This window comes from Danio aesculapii, chromosome 5 (genome assembly GCF_903798145.1).
Source record: "Danio aesculapii chromosome 5, fDanAes4.1, whole genome shotgun sequence".
NCBI lineage: Eukaryota > Metazoa > Chordata > Actinopteri > Cypriniformes > Danionidae > Danio > Danio aesculapii.
The window spans coordinates 37827034-37840446 of record NC_079439.1 but is presented as its reverse complement, the minus strand read 5'-3'; the positions used below and the strand labels follow the sequence as shown (position 1 = coordinate 37840446).

The window sequence follows — 13413 nt, the reverse complement described above, 5'->3', positions numbered from 1 at the left end:
GGTCAACAGATTGAGACGCTTCATGGGAGAGAATAAAAACACTAATCAAGAAATTAGAATGGAGGTTTGGAAAATAAATGAACATGTCTATAATTATGGATGCCACCTTCATCACTCTTACTCCAGCCTCATCTGGATCGGGCTCTTTCCACACACACCTCGTACAGATGTGCACGTCGTCCACACATCCAGATTAGAGCAGGTTTAGATTAGAAGCATGTTATCACACATGGATTACATTATTGAGAACAACATTTCATACGATTCTCAGAGGACCATCAAGAATATGCTGGTAATGACTCCAAAAACAACACGAGCCTCTGCTCTCATCTCAAACCACAGGGAGGTTCGCATATCACACACACTGAGATGGATTGTCCTGTTTAGTCAAGATTTCACTCATCTTCCCTTCTCTTTCCCCCTCTCTACCTCTCCAAATGGACAGAGGTTCCTTTAAAGGCAACAGATGATCAAATGCACCCACCCAGCTGTGCTCAAATTAATTTAACGGACAACATCTAAACTGCTATTATTCAGAAGAGTCATTACAATGGAGTGATAACAGGAGGCCTTGTCAAAATATACACACACTCACGCATGGCCTTTTGACCCCGAAGCTTAATGACAGATCGCAGCCTGGTTGCAGACAATGTTTGTCTGGAACGCTCAATCATTGAACCTCCTGGGTGAATTAAACTGGTTTAGGATTCAAAAAAAGTCACACACACACACACACACATTCTGAGGCTGATGTCAACAAGGACGGAAATCACCAGGAAACACAAACCGCTGTGAAAAGTTGAAAGCACCACAACAGAGACAAAATACAATATTAACAGATACAGACACTTCTGCGCACATACACACGCCACAACAGAAAGACTGAGCATTCCTCTACAAATGCCAAAGCGGGACTAGAATAATGGGTGTTATTATGCGCACAACGTCAGACATACACACACGGGCTTTTACAGACTGACACGGACAAGCAAACAAACACCCACAGGACAGCAGACGCACACGCTGGGTTACTTGGGGACAGATGTGATGAAAACGGGGCCGTGTGTTCAGACTCCAGTCACAACCAATATAAGCCGGCATTAATCACAATGAAAACCTTTTTAAATTTCAAAAGCTTTATTTATTAAGGGAGAGAGGCCATTGAGCTGTTTCCAGTTGTTTTTGAGGTGGCTAGGCCTGTTCGAAGGGTCAGAGGTTGTTGGTTTGTAAGCAACTGCCTTTGGTATCTGGAACTGACAGGTCCTAACCACACACTGACCAAAAATAGTACCAGAAACAAGAATGTGATTATTAATTTATTTACTAAATGAAAGAAAAATACTATTCTGACTGCTACGGCTAGGCAATATATATATCTCGATATTGTCCAAATATTTCCGATATATATATATATATATATATATATATATATATATATATATATATATATATATATATATATATATATATATATATATAATGATATTATATATATAATGATATTATATATATATATATATATATATATATATATATATATATATATATATATATATATATATATATATATATATATATATCGATAGGGCTGTGCGATTTGGGGAAAATATCTAATTACTGATTAGATTTGCTATTTAATTTTGTAGCCAAGCTTCAGCTCAATAATCTGTATCGTAGCTTCTTAAAGCTAAAATGCAGTGAGTGTTATTTAAAGAAGGAACTGAAAAGATATTAACTTATATAAACACTTATTCAAATTTATTTTTAAATATTCAAAAATGAAACATTAATTTTTCTCTAGAGCAAACAACACAAATAAAATGACCTTACCTTTCTGTAAACTCAAATTAGGGATATATTGTATAGCTTATTATAGCTATGTAGGATATTAGAGAGCTTATTATAAAAACCAAAAATTATTAAAATACAGAACACTCAGCAAACTAACATGGCTGAAACACCACTAAAATTGTACTTTGCTGTTGCTTGCTACTAGATTGAGTGTCACTGGCAATATTTTCAGTTGACTTTTTAGCAAGATACTCATCACTCAATTGTGCTTACTCAATTGGCTAGTAAAGGCTGATTTATACTTCTGTGTCAAGCACACGGGTATGCTCCGGCGCAGCCTGCACGTGGTCACATAGGCCTCGCCAAGGCCGTCACGTACCTCTCAAAAAAATTAGACATATGGTATTTATATGCTTTATGAAGATGTGTAGTGCAAGCTCTGTGATTGGTCGGCTTGGTATCACTGAGGAGTGTGGGTGGGACCGAGAGCCACGCGAACCCATTGGAGCGAGTGTTTACAAGTGTTAAGTCCCGTAAAGGAGGTCCAGATGGAAAGTTTTGCTTTGTGTTTACCTTATGATTAAAGTGGTTGCACGTCTGCCGATTCCCACCGCGAGTTTGAGTCACAATTACATTTAGGGTAGCATTCAGAAAAAAACAAAACACTAGCGAAGAAACTCGACACAGAGGAAAATAAAAACCTCACTGCCAGCTTGTGTTTTGGAAGTGTTATTGCAGAGCAACAAAAACAGTGTGCAGAAGTATAAATGCACGGCTACGTGCAAGGATGCTCGTGGTTCACGCCGATCACTAGACTATAAACCAGGCTTAAGACTATCACACACAGACTGCAGTCACGGATTTGCTCTGGGCCAGGGGAAATTAAATACTATATTTTAAATCGCAGCCTCTTGCGATTAGCTAATCGCAACGTTTCAAATCACGATTGCGATTCGATTAATCGCACAGCCCTATATACCAATATGCTTGCACTACAGCTACTGTTGCAGAGTATACACAAACAAAATGTTCAGTACAAATTTAAGCAGTTAAAAAAACAAAACACGATCATGCGAATTCTTATGAAACGAAAGCTTGTGTGTGACAGTAAAATGAACAGACAAGATATGATGCTTACCTTTGCATGCAGATATTTCCCATTTATTCATTTTAAAAACAGCACAAACAGCAACGCAACAGGGACCTAATGTATTGTGAGTGTTTAAAGACGAGTGTATTTTAAGAGTGTTTTGTAGTCACAAATAACAGAGTGTGTATTTTTTTTTGAGGATTAATTCATCATCTCCTCTCCTGTCTTTTTCCTCTGTGCTATTTGTCGTCTCCATTCTGCATTTTGGAAAGGTGTCAAATAAGACCCTCCATCACCTCACGTCTCTCTAATGCTTAAGGGGCATGTAATATTGGACGCTCAGAGACTGTATATTCTTTCCGCAAAGTAGCTATGTTTGAGTGTGAAATATTCTATATATGCAATATTTCAAAATTTTACATCGTCAACAAAATTATTTCAATATTATCGCTAATATTTGATGTATCGGCCAGCATTTCTGTCTGCCACAAACATTTAAGGCATTTACAATAAACATTTAAACAAATGATGAGTGAAACATTATGTGTTACAAAAGATTTAGATGAATAATAATGCTAATATTATCTTAGATAACTTGTAAAGTTGTGAAGTCATCATCTAAACTAATAGTTAAGCTTAAATAAAAAAAAAAAAAGTTTTTGAAAATGCTTTCTATTTAAAGAACCATCTAAACAAATTCACTAAAATCATTTAAAATTTCCAATGTTTTATGAGCGAAATAAAGTGAACATTAGAACTGCTTGATTCTTGATAAACTGAAAAAAAAAAAAATCACAATTTTTCAGATTAACATTCATGTTTTATCAATGGATGAATCAGCATTTTTGAAGAATCTATTGAATGTTTTTTCATTGGCGTATAAATTTGTAATGTCTGCTTGTCATTGTCACTATTTATTGCCTTAAAGGTGCTGTATGCAAGTTTTTGACTCTTCTAAAGCATAAAAATGCCATGCTGAATTAACATTTTTGTTTATCTGAGAAACAAGTCAGATATTCTGCTTTGAAACTGTGCGTTACCTGTCGGAACATCTGTCTTTGTTTTGGTCATTTAACCCACCCAATGCCAGTTTAGCCAATTATATTTCAGCACCCTGGGTTTGCTTTGTCGGAAAACCGCACATTTCATTAATTCAGTCAGGAAGGCTCTCAAAGCATGCATCCTGAAATGCAACCTCCAGTGGACAGTAGTAGACTCAGAGTTGCACATGAGGTGGTTATTAATTAGCAAATAATATAAATATTACGAGCGTAAACAATAGGTGAGCAGGTTACATTGTAACCCTGTGTCTAAACAACATGCTACATGAGGGGATTTGTAGTGATAAGCAAATTGGCTGTTTGCACCAGACGAAACACGACAGAAATTTAAATACAGCCATTCAGTAGCACAGAATATGCACTCACTCACAAAATGGTAAGGTTTATAATCGAATTAAAACATATTAAACCTCTTTAACATTATTAAATGTACATGCTGAATCACTGATGTGTGTTGGTTTGCTCTGAGTCACAGTTCTGAAGTTTAATTTCAAACTGTTTTTTTTTTTTCAAGACATGATGTAAACTATCTGCTTCTGCTTTCAGTAGTATGGCAATACATGTAATGTAAAATGGCATTCGAACTCACATTATTAGCATTTAACACTGAATAAAGCACATGAGGTGTACCTGAGGTGATAATTATCAGTTTTCTGTTGTTCAGCTCCAAGAAATAGAAGCCGTTTCTAAAATATAAATTTCCTTTTAATATGGAAAATATATTAAAAAAATCGTGTGCCGTTGCTTTTATTTAGAACACAATTTAAATCAGCTTTTAGGCTTGATATTCAGGCACAATCCTGTTGGTCCTCAATCAGACAACTTGCGCTTGCGTGTGTTTCGATCCAGGAATGCAATACCTAGTTCAACCACTGGGTGTCAAACTTACATACATGTAATTCTGACCACTTCCATTTAAATCATCAAGTGGCTTTTTATATCTAAACTACAAACTTTTATATCAATACATTTGCCACAACTTGAATTTTTGTAACACATAAATAATAATACTGGTGGAAAAGACTTGTATGTAGAGTTTAAACTACACGTGACCTGACAATCTGAATGCATTATTGTGATTTTCAAAGGTTTAATAAACATATGCAAACTGCATTTAATTTAAAATAACTAAAATTTGAAATTGTGATAATTTACCAAATGCATTATATTTTATATGGGAATTGTATACTGTATAAGCTTGTAATAATGCAGTTTAACCAGTGGGCAAAAAAAAAAAAAAAACGAAATTGCAGAAAATCAAACTTTATCAGAACATCTAGTAAATTATGCTTTACATTTATTTAAAGTTGTCTACTCAGAATCATGGGACAATCTTGATCTATATTTAAACATAAAAGCTCTTCTCCCACAACACTGAAAAAATGCTTTAATTATAGGCTAAAATATAGGCTTTTCTATATAGTTCAAAATTTCATACGTCTTGCTTATCTGAACGTAACAAAATGGCCTTCAAGTGTGTGACCCACTGTAGTCAGTCAGGTTGATTTAGTGATCCATCTATACAATCATCCATCAAATCCATCCATCCAATCATTAAGCCGCTGTAATGTGTAATTTTAAAGCTTTGTTTCTCAAACTTACACACACACACACATCTGTGTGTTGGCTGTTGTCTGAGACTCCTTAAATAGATCCAGCTGTTTAAAGTGAAGCCATTAAAGTCATGCAAACATTCTGTTTCTTCAGAGCACAGCTCTCTAACACCTGTTTGGCTGAGGTGAACCCGCTCTTAGATCCCTCATTAGCGCACACACACACTTCTGCAATCAGTCAGACAGTGTAGCGCTCTGGGATATATGGCTAACACTATATCAGATCTAAGATGTTGATCACCAAGTGCATTCCTTACTGCTAACTCCTCACTGCTAACTCAAAGGACAAAGGACTCGGGCGAACACACCGAGCGCATGTGAGAAACTTGTGTGTGTGTGTGTATTAGTTACAGCGGTAAATAGTTGAATGGAGAGTAATTAGAGTGTGGCTGACTCCATCCATTAATGTAATATCCTGTCGAGGAGGAATCCCATACCTACAAAGCTTAATAAGGAATAGTGTGTGTGTGCATTAGAGAGCTCACACTGAGATCTGGCCACATGCCATAATGCCTGGGAGAGAAAGAGAGAGGTTGATGGGGAAAATATTCCCTGCGTTTTCCCATACTCTCTCTCTCACACACACATACAAGAGAAAGGAAGAAGGAAAAAGCTGATAGAGAGTATTGTATTTATAAACTTTGACAGGGATTATGACCAATAAATGATTAGTACACACAATATAAATAATTGTTAACCTATATATTAATATAGGTTATAATAAAGGGCATGTTCTGTTGTGGAGTGTGCACTACCCACTATAGAAGAGATGCACATGATTGAATGCTGGACAAATTTGTCAGTATGATAAACCACGATAGTCAATCCCTTTTTGATACAGTCTAAGCGTGTGCAAGTTCTTTTAGTGCAAGATTAATTCAACCCCGATGTTACAGAGAAAGATACATTTTTACCAACAGTGATCAGATTGTATAACCAAAGTCATACTAGATGAATTGTGCTGAATTGTAATAGTTATTAGATATGGACAAGTGTTTACTCGTAGTTTTTGGAACTAAGGTGTGAAGTATATTTCCCTTTAGGGATTAATAAAGTCAAACAAACAAACAAACAAACAAATACTTTTATTTGAATTTCTGAAAACAAGTTATAAGTACTAAAAATCTAACATTTTATGTACTTACTAATGTAAAATAAAGACAACCGATATTAACTTTGAAGTGGTCTCTTAATATTTTCCAAATCTTTATATATATATACTTAAAAAAATTATAATAAATAAACACCAACAACTACAGAAGCCAAAGTGCAAGTACATTTATGAATCATACAAAAACAAACAGTGTAAAAAATGTACTTTAAGTTAGGGCTGGGCGATAAAATCGGTCTCTGTATTTATTGACTGATCATCGTCGTCAATATTGCAAAAAAATTCAGTATGAAGTTTTAGTATGAAGCGCTATAGTTTTATTAAAATGTGGCTGCTGAGCACGCGCTTTGGAAGCAGTGACAATAAGCTTAGGGTGTAAGTTTGTCATTTCCAATGGAGGCGTGCGTCTTGCACAACGCGCACATGTTGTGATGTGCGCACATTTTCCAGGTACACCTAAGCCACTTTTCCACTATCATGCTGAACCGTTCTTTATGCTGAACCATTGCCTTCCATAGTTATAAAAAATACTATGGGTGTAATTAGCTACAAATTATCTAGTTAATGCACTAAACTGTTCTGCTAAAAAATGAAAATATTAGGTTACTTTAACCACTTTTCCACTATCGTGCCAAACTGTTTTAAGGACAGTTCGGTACGGTTGTGGTAGTTTCTCCATTAAGACTGGAACGGCGCAGCATGATTATAACCTGTTCTCGGCCCGGAATTCTCAGCACGGTTAGACAACCATGCTGAACTGTGCCGACAGATTCTGTGTGTTGATGTCGCGGCTCTGTTGCCAAGCTACAACAGCGGAAGTGCAGTAGTCATCAGACATCCTCAAATAAACTACACTACATTTAATATAAAAAAAGATACAGGTCTAAACGATACAATTTGAAAAGGGTTTTAAAACCATAGAGCAGCCTCTGGCAGAGAAGGGAATCACTGGCCCACCACATTCTTACGAACATACTTTATTTATTAAAGTTTTTATTTCATTGACTTGAATATAATTAACCATGTATAATATAATTACTAAGTCGTCATCTAAAATATTAAGATTATAAAATAGCCTATTGTTTTATTCGTGGCTAGAGCTTGATTATTTTGATTGACATCTTAGGCAATGAGATCGTTACTTCGCCTGACTGAGCGCGAGTTTGTTGTATGCAGCGCTGAATTTGGTTGCACAAAAATCTCAGATCCAGGTGAGAACTTTACTAATGACTACATGCACAGCTGAAAGACTTTTTTTCCTGCTGCACATCAAATAAAGACACGCTTAAGATCATCGATGTCCACAATCCACAACGATATCCTATATCCATGAAACACGAACGTGCAGACTCTTTGAACAATGAGGAAATAATTGCACATTTTAATACTTCCACCATTGCACACACTTTGTATAATTCTATTTTAAGAGTCTCCGTAACACTTATGTTTATTTTATTATAAAGAGATGAGATATTTAGTTGAAATATCTTTGTTTTTGACAATTAAAACTATTTGCCTTGGTAATGTTGGTAAATTAAAACGAAGTGGTTAAATTAAAATAAAATAAATATATTCAGTAATTATAGATATTGAATGATATGAAGCATGATATCGTGATAATTCTTTTGCAATATCGCTCAGCCCTACTTAATTTTTTTTTTACTTTTTAAACTATTAACAGTTTAGGTAATAAATTCTTAACATCTGCATTAACACACACATAACCGTTAAGCGTAATATTTGATTATGCATATGGATTTATTCTGACCTATTTTATATTAGATTAGATATCCAGTGTTGTACAACTGCGTATCCTTACACAATGATCTCTGGCAATTACATTGTTACAAAAACAGCAACGTCAACCATACAGCAGACCAAAACAAAAATCAAAAATGATTTTGGTTGTTTTTGTTTTCCTAGGGAAACACCATTAATTATAGCTGTTATAACATGACAGCAGAGTGGTCGTATTGCACACACAGACTTTCTCTTGCACTGTGGTTTCTTTGCATGTCATTTTTATTCTGACAGACTAACCGCACTCACGCCTCCTTCCATCAATCAGTCGTCATGGTTACACGCCTTCTTCTGACACGCATCAGTGCAATGCTCACAAACACACATTTATGCACGCACATGCACGCAGTAACTATTCGAACACACACACACATCTGATCCAAGGTAAAAATTGAGATCAGTGAGCTTTGGATGACTGTTAAATTATGCCTGCCAACAACCTTCATATCCATCCAGCTTGACTGTCGATCCCATATTGATGGACAAAAAGAACTCACATGGTCAAGGGTCACATGTTTGATTCTGCTCCATACACTTTAACTTTATTAAGACCCTGTATCCACCTGGTATTAACATGTGTTTTCAGTGAACTAAATACAAGTTGTCAGCCGGGAGTCGAGATGCATTACCGGTTGGTATACGTTATTGGTTTTAACATGGTTAAGTGCACCTCTTGACAGCACTTGTGTTCAGATTTCATTGAAGCTCTTCTCTCAACCTCTTCATCGCCTTCATGGGAAATTTCTGTGCGTCACATGAGTACTACTGAATGAACGGCCCCATCAGGGCTGCATGATAATCATTTGAAATGAAATCGAGATCACGATTCACCAAAAGCTGTGATTATCATGCATATCTTGTCATGGAAACACGACTCTGTGATTAGTAGTAAATGACACTCTATATCACTATTTCCCAACCATGTTCCTGAAGGCACACCAACAGTACACATTTTCAACCTCTTCCTAATCAAACACACCTGAATCAACTCATCGGAAGATAAGCAGAGACTCCGAAACCTGAAGTGGGAAGACATCCAAAATATGTACTGTTGGTGTGCCTCCAGGGACAGGGTTGGGAAACACTTCTCTATATAAACTGTAAACTGTGAAATCAAACAGAGTAGAGGATTTAACTTATTTTATTGATTCAACTATGGAATAATCTCACTTAATGATTGATTTGTAGGGTTTTTAAAAAGTTGTTTAAAAACAAAACAGCACACAGAGTCTATTATCAGTTTGTTTGGTCATGCTGCCTTTGCTTTACGCTTTATGAAGTTTTATAAACTAATTTCGAAAGGAGCCCATGATATGATTGATCGCGGCTGGCATCACATCAACAATCATTGCTAGCCCAATCAGATATCATTGCTAGACCAATCAGATGAATTCTAGCTTCCAATAAATAAGCCCATTCATCCTATCCTTATCTTTATTTTTGAAGAACCACCCCCACCCCCCATCCATCCACCCTATCTCCCCCTAAGCTCTCGAGATCTACCTGATCTCTAACCCCCTGTAATGCTACATTACCAGGTGGGAGCCCTGAACTCAAGCATCTCTGAGCTTAGGGTTTTCTCCTGGGAATTTATATCAAGCAATAGCTAAGTGTGAACTCTTGAAATAGACATTTTATTTAAAGAATTAGAATGTTGTGTATATGTAATTATTTTATTTTCCTTTTCTTTCTAAATGTCAAACCTCCATTAGACAGACGTCCAACACTTAACACTTAAACAAATGTATTTGGTTTCTCTATGGTCATCATGATGTCCATGTCAAATAAACCAACAAATAAAAATACTTTAAACACTTGACTCAACCTTCTTCAAAGTATCCTCTTTTGTGTTCAGCAGATGTAGAAACTTGATTTGGAAGAACTTGAGTGAGCTAATGATGACAGAATTTAGATTTTTGGTTGAACTATATTTTGAAGACTATTGTCTGTGTGCATGAATAATGAGATGCCTCTGTACCTTCACACTCACTGCAGAGAGGCCACAGATGTACGTCAGATTTATTCATTGATTCATTCATTCACTGAAGGAATTTGTCAGTGTAATTCTACCTCCAGTTATGTCTAATAAAATGCATCCCTGAGCTGAGCGCCCTGGATCCAGCACTAACGCACAGCCCTGCGGGGTGAACATCAGGAAACGCTGCGACGAGATTGGCCTTTTGCCAAAGGAATCAAACACGAGTCCGGGCCAAACCGCAGCCAAGGCTAAATAAACAGCGACCTGTGCCGCCTGACAGTAAAAGTGCGTCTGATGAAGAGAGCTCATAAAAAGGACAGATGTTGTTTAACCAGAACAAATGTCCCCTGCAGGTGAACGATTCACAGTTACGAGAAGAGCGTCACTCCCGGGCTTTTGACGCACTATGTGAATGGGATGGGAGACAAAGGCTCACCTATATCGGAGGCTAGAGTGCACTAGGTACTGATCAAGATCAGCTCATAAACTAGATAGTAGTTGTCATGCCTAGGGGTTAAGACCATTGTAGGATACTGAAATTGATGGTTGTAGGTTCAAACCTCTGCAAGGAACAATTCATGTGCCCTAGAGCACTACCACTAAACCCAGATTGCTTCAGATTGAGGTCTGTCCTAATTTTATGTGAATTAAAAAAAAATAATAATATAAATATTCATTTATTTATTTTATTTTCGGCTTAGTCCCCTTATTAATCAAGTCTCGCCACAGCAGAATGAACCACCAACTTATCCAGCATATGTTTTACGCAGCGGATGCCCTTCCAGCTGCAACCCAGTACTGGGAAACATCCATACACTCATTCACACACATACACTACAGACAATTTAGCTTACCCAACTCACCTATACCACATGTGTTTGGACTTGTGGGGCAAACCGGAGCACCCAGAAGAAACCCACGCAAACACGAGGAGAACATGCAAACTCCACACAGAAATGCCAACTGACCCAGCCAAGGCTTGAACCAGCAACCTTCTTGCTGCGAGGTGAATGTGCTACCCACTGCGGCACCATGGAGCCCATAATATAAATAATGTGCAAATAATAGATTTAAAAAAAATTAAATCCTGATCATATTTTTTGGTTCTAAAATAACTTATTTATTGTATAGAATTACTGATTAATGGAAATTTTGGGGTTTGCTCATCGCAATAATACCATCATTTCTACTTTCATAAATAATCAGTGTTTTAGCTTGATCAGTAACAATGCTATAAAAAAGCAGCCACTTAATTGTTTGCAGGCTGTGATTTTGTCAACACTTTGTTCTCAAAAAAAAAAGAAGAAAAAGAAAATTTAATTGCTGCGTTTAAGTTTTATTATAGTGTAAGGATGTTTCACGTGTAAAAGCTACTATGACTTATGAAAATTACATATCGTATCATTCAGGAGGTCACTCAGGAGGTAATATTCTACCCAAGCACAATTGCTTTGTTCTGAATTCTGGTCCTGCATTATTGAAATTTTGGATGTTTCACAACTTACTAACACCATAGTTTATTGCTAGAGTATCCAAGACCTGAAATGGGTGTGTCAAATTAGTGAGCCCTCCAAAATGAGCAGTACTTCAAATACTTCAGAACCAACTATCAGTTATCTAAAGGAAGTGGAGCCTAACAAACAATAGGTCTTCAAGAAAACAAACAAACAAAAAATACACAGAATTGTTCATCTGGCAGACAAGACAATAGGAAATTATCTTCTCAATGACAGAAGTTAAAGCAAAGTGACAAGAGAACAGGAAGTTTAGTTGCCTGCTCTTTGTGTAGAACAACAGATAACTCGGTTTACCTGGTCGCCTATTGTTGGGTGGTCGGTGTCCGGTGACTGGAGCACCGGCTCTGTGGCTTCATAGTGCGGCACTGGCCCGGTGGATGACACTTCATCTTTGTTTTTCTGGGATATTTCGCGTTTGAGCTCCGAGCGCAGGTCCAGGTAGCAGAAGAGCGTGACGAGGTGCAGAGAGAGCGAGAGGATGAACAAACTCAGGAAGATTTTGCAGTTGTTGCATTGGCTTTGGCACTCACACGCCGCCTGCGTGCGCTCGCGCTCCTCCAACTTTGCCGGCTCGCGCTTCGGTACCATGGCTGCGTGCAGGTCAATCAGCATTGCTTCTGCATACCGAACTTCCTCGTCCTCTCAGCGACTTTTGGCTTGTGCTGGTCGCGGTGAGCAAGCGCTTCTCTGCGGGCTCATCTGGCTTCCTGACCTCGGACTGCGAGGATTCACGCTGATAACCTACTGCGGCCAGTTCCAGAGACCGACCCCTAGAAGCTGATTGGCTGGCGTCGAGGCGTCATCTCATTGAAAATCCTGCCGCGGAAAAGAGCGCTAGGCTCCACACAACTACGACATTCACCAGAGAACGCGGACGCACGCAAATCACTCTAGCGCTAACAATAGCGTCACGCGTAAGATTACACAATAGTTCCATCCGTCGCTACATCCAATAGTTCCCATTTCGCAATCCCTGAAAAGAACCATCTGTAAATGAGTTAGCTGATGAAGTCAACAGAGTTTCCGAATTCGTTTTTATTATTATACACGATAGCGACTCCCCAGCACGTTATAAATCTACTACATACCACATCTGATGCGTCATAAATGATTAGTTACAATGTTACACATTAGTTATCAGATATAGACGTCATTAAACTCTGAAGATCCACAAGGGACCCCTCAAGGACCCTAAAACTTGGTCCTAAATCAAGATAGCCCGCAATTCATGATCTTTCTTGTCAAACTTTCGCTAGCCACATGTTTGTACATTGGGGTTACTCGGTGAGAGTGAGTGAGCGTGCAAGTGTGTGAAGTTCCACATCTTTAAAGCGTTAGAACAGAGGACTGGTAGTGTAATTGTGGCATGTGTTGAGAATCAGAGCAGAGTGAGTGTTAAAAGCAGGACAGGACTGCCAATCAAACAAAAACATCAAATGACACACACATGCA

General features: G+C 37.6%; 1 protein-coding gene across 3 annotated transcripts in view; it reads right to left on the bottom strand.

The window, feature by feature from the left end:
• The window catches only part of eda (ectodysplasin A), a 59196-nt gene extending 46372 nt beyond the window's left edge, over positions 1-12824 (bottom strand). For 2 of the 3 annotated variants that reach the window (XM_056456963.1, XM_056456964.1), the window contains exon 1: positions 12256-12824. In XM_056456963.1, coding sequence (XP_056312938.1) covers positions 12256-12573 — 318 coding nt within the window. In that variant the 5' untranslated portion in view covers positions 12574-12824. The remainder of the gene's footprint in view (positions 1-12255) is intronic. The other variant, XM_056456962.1, reaches the window with a different exon arrangement.
• Positions 12825-13413: the final 589 nt, after the last annotated feature.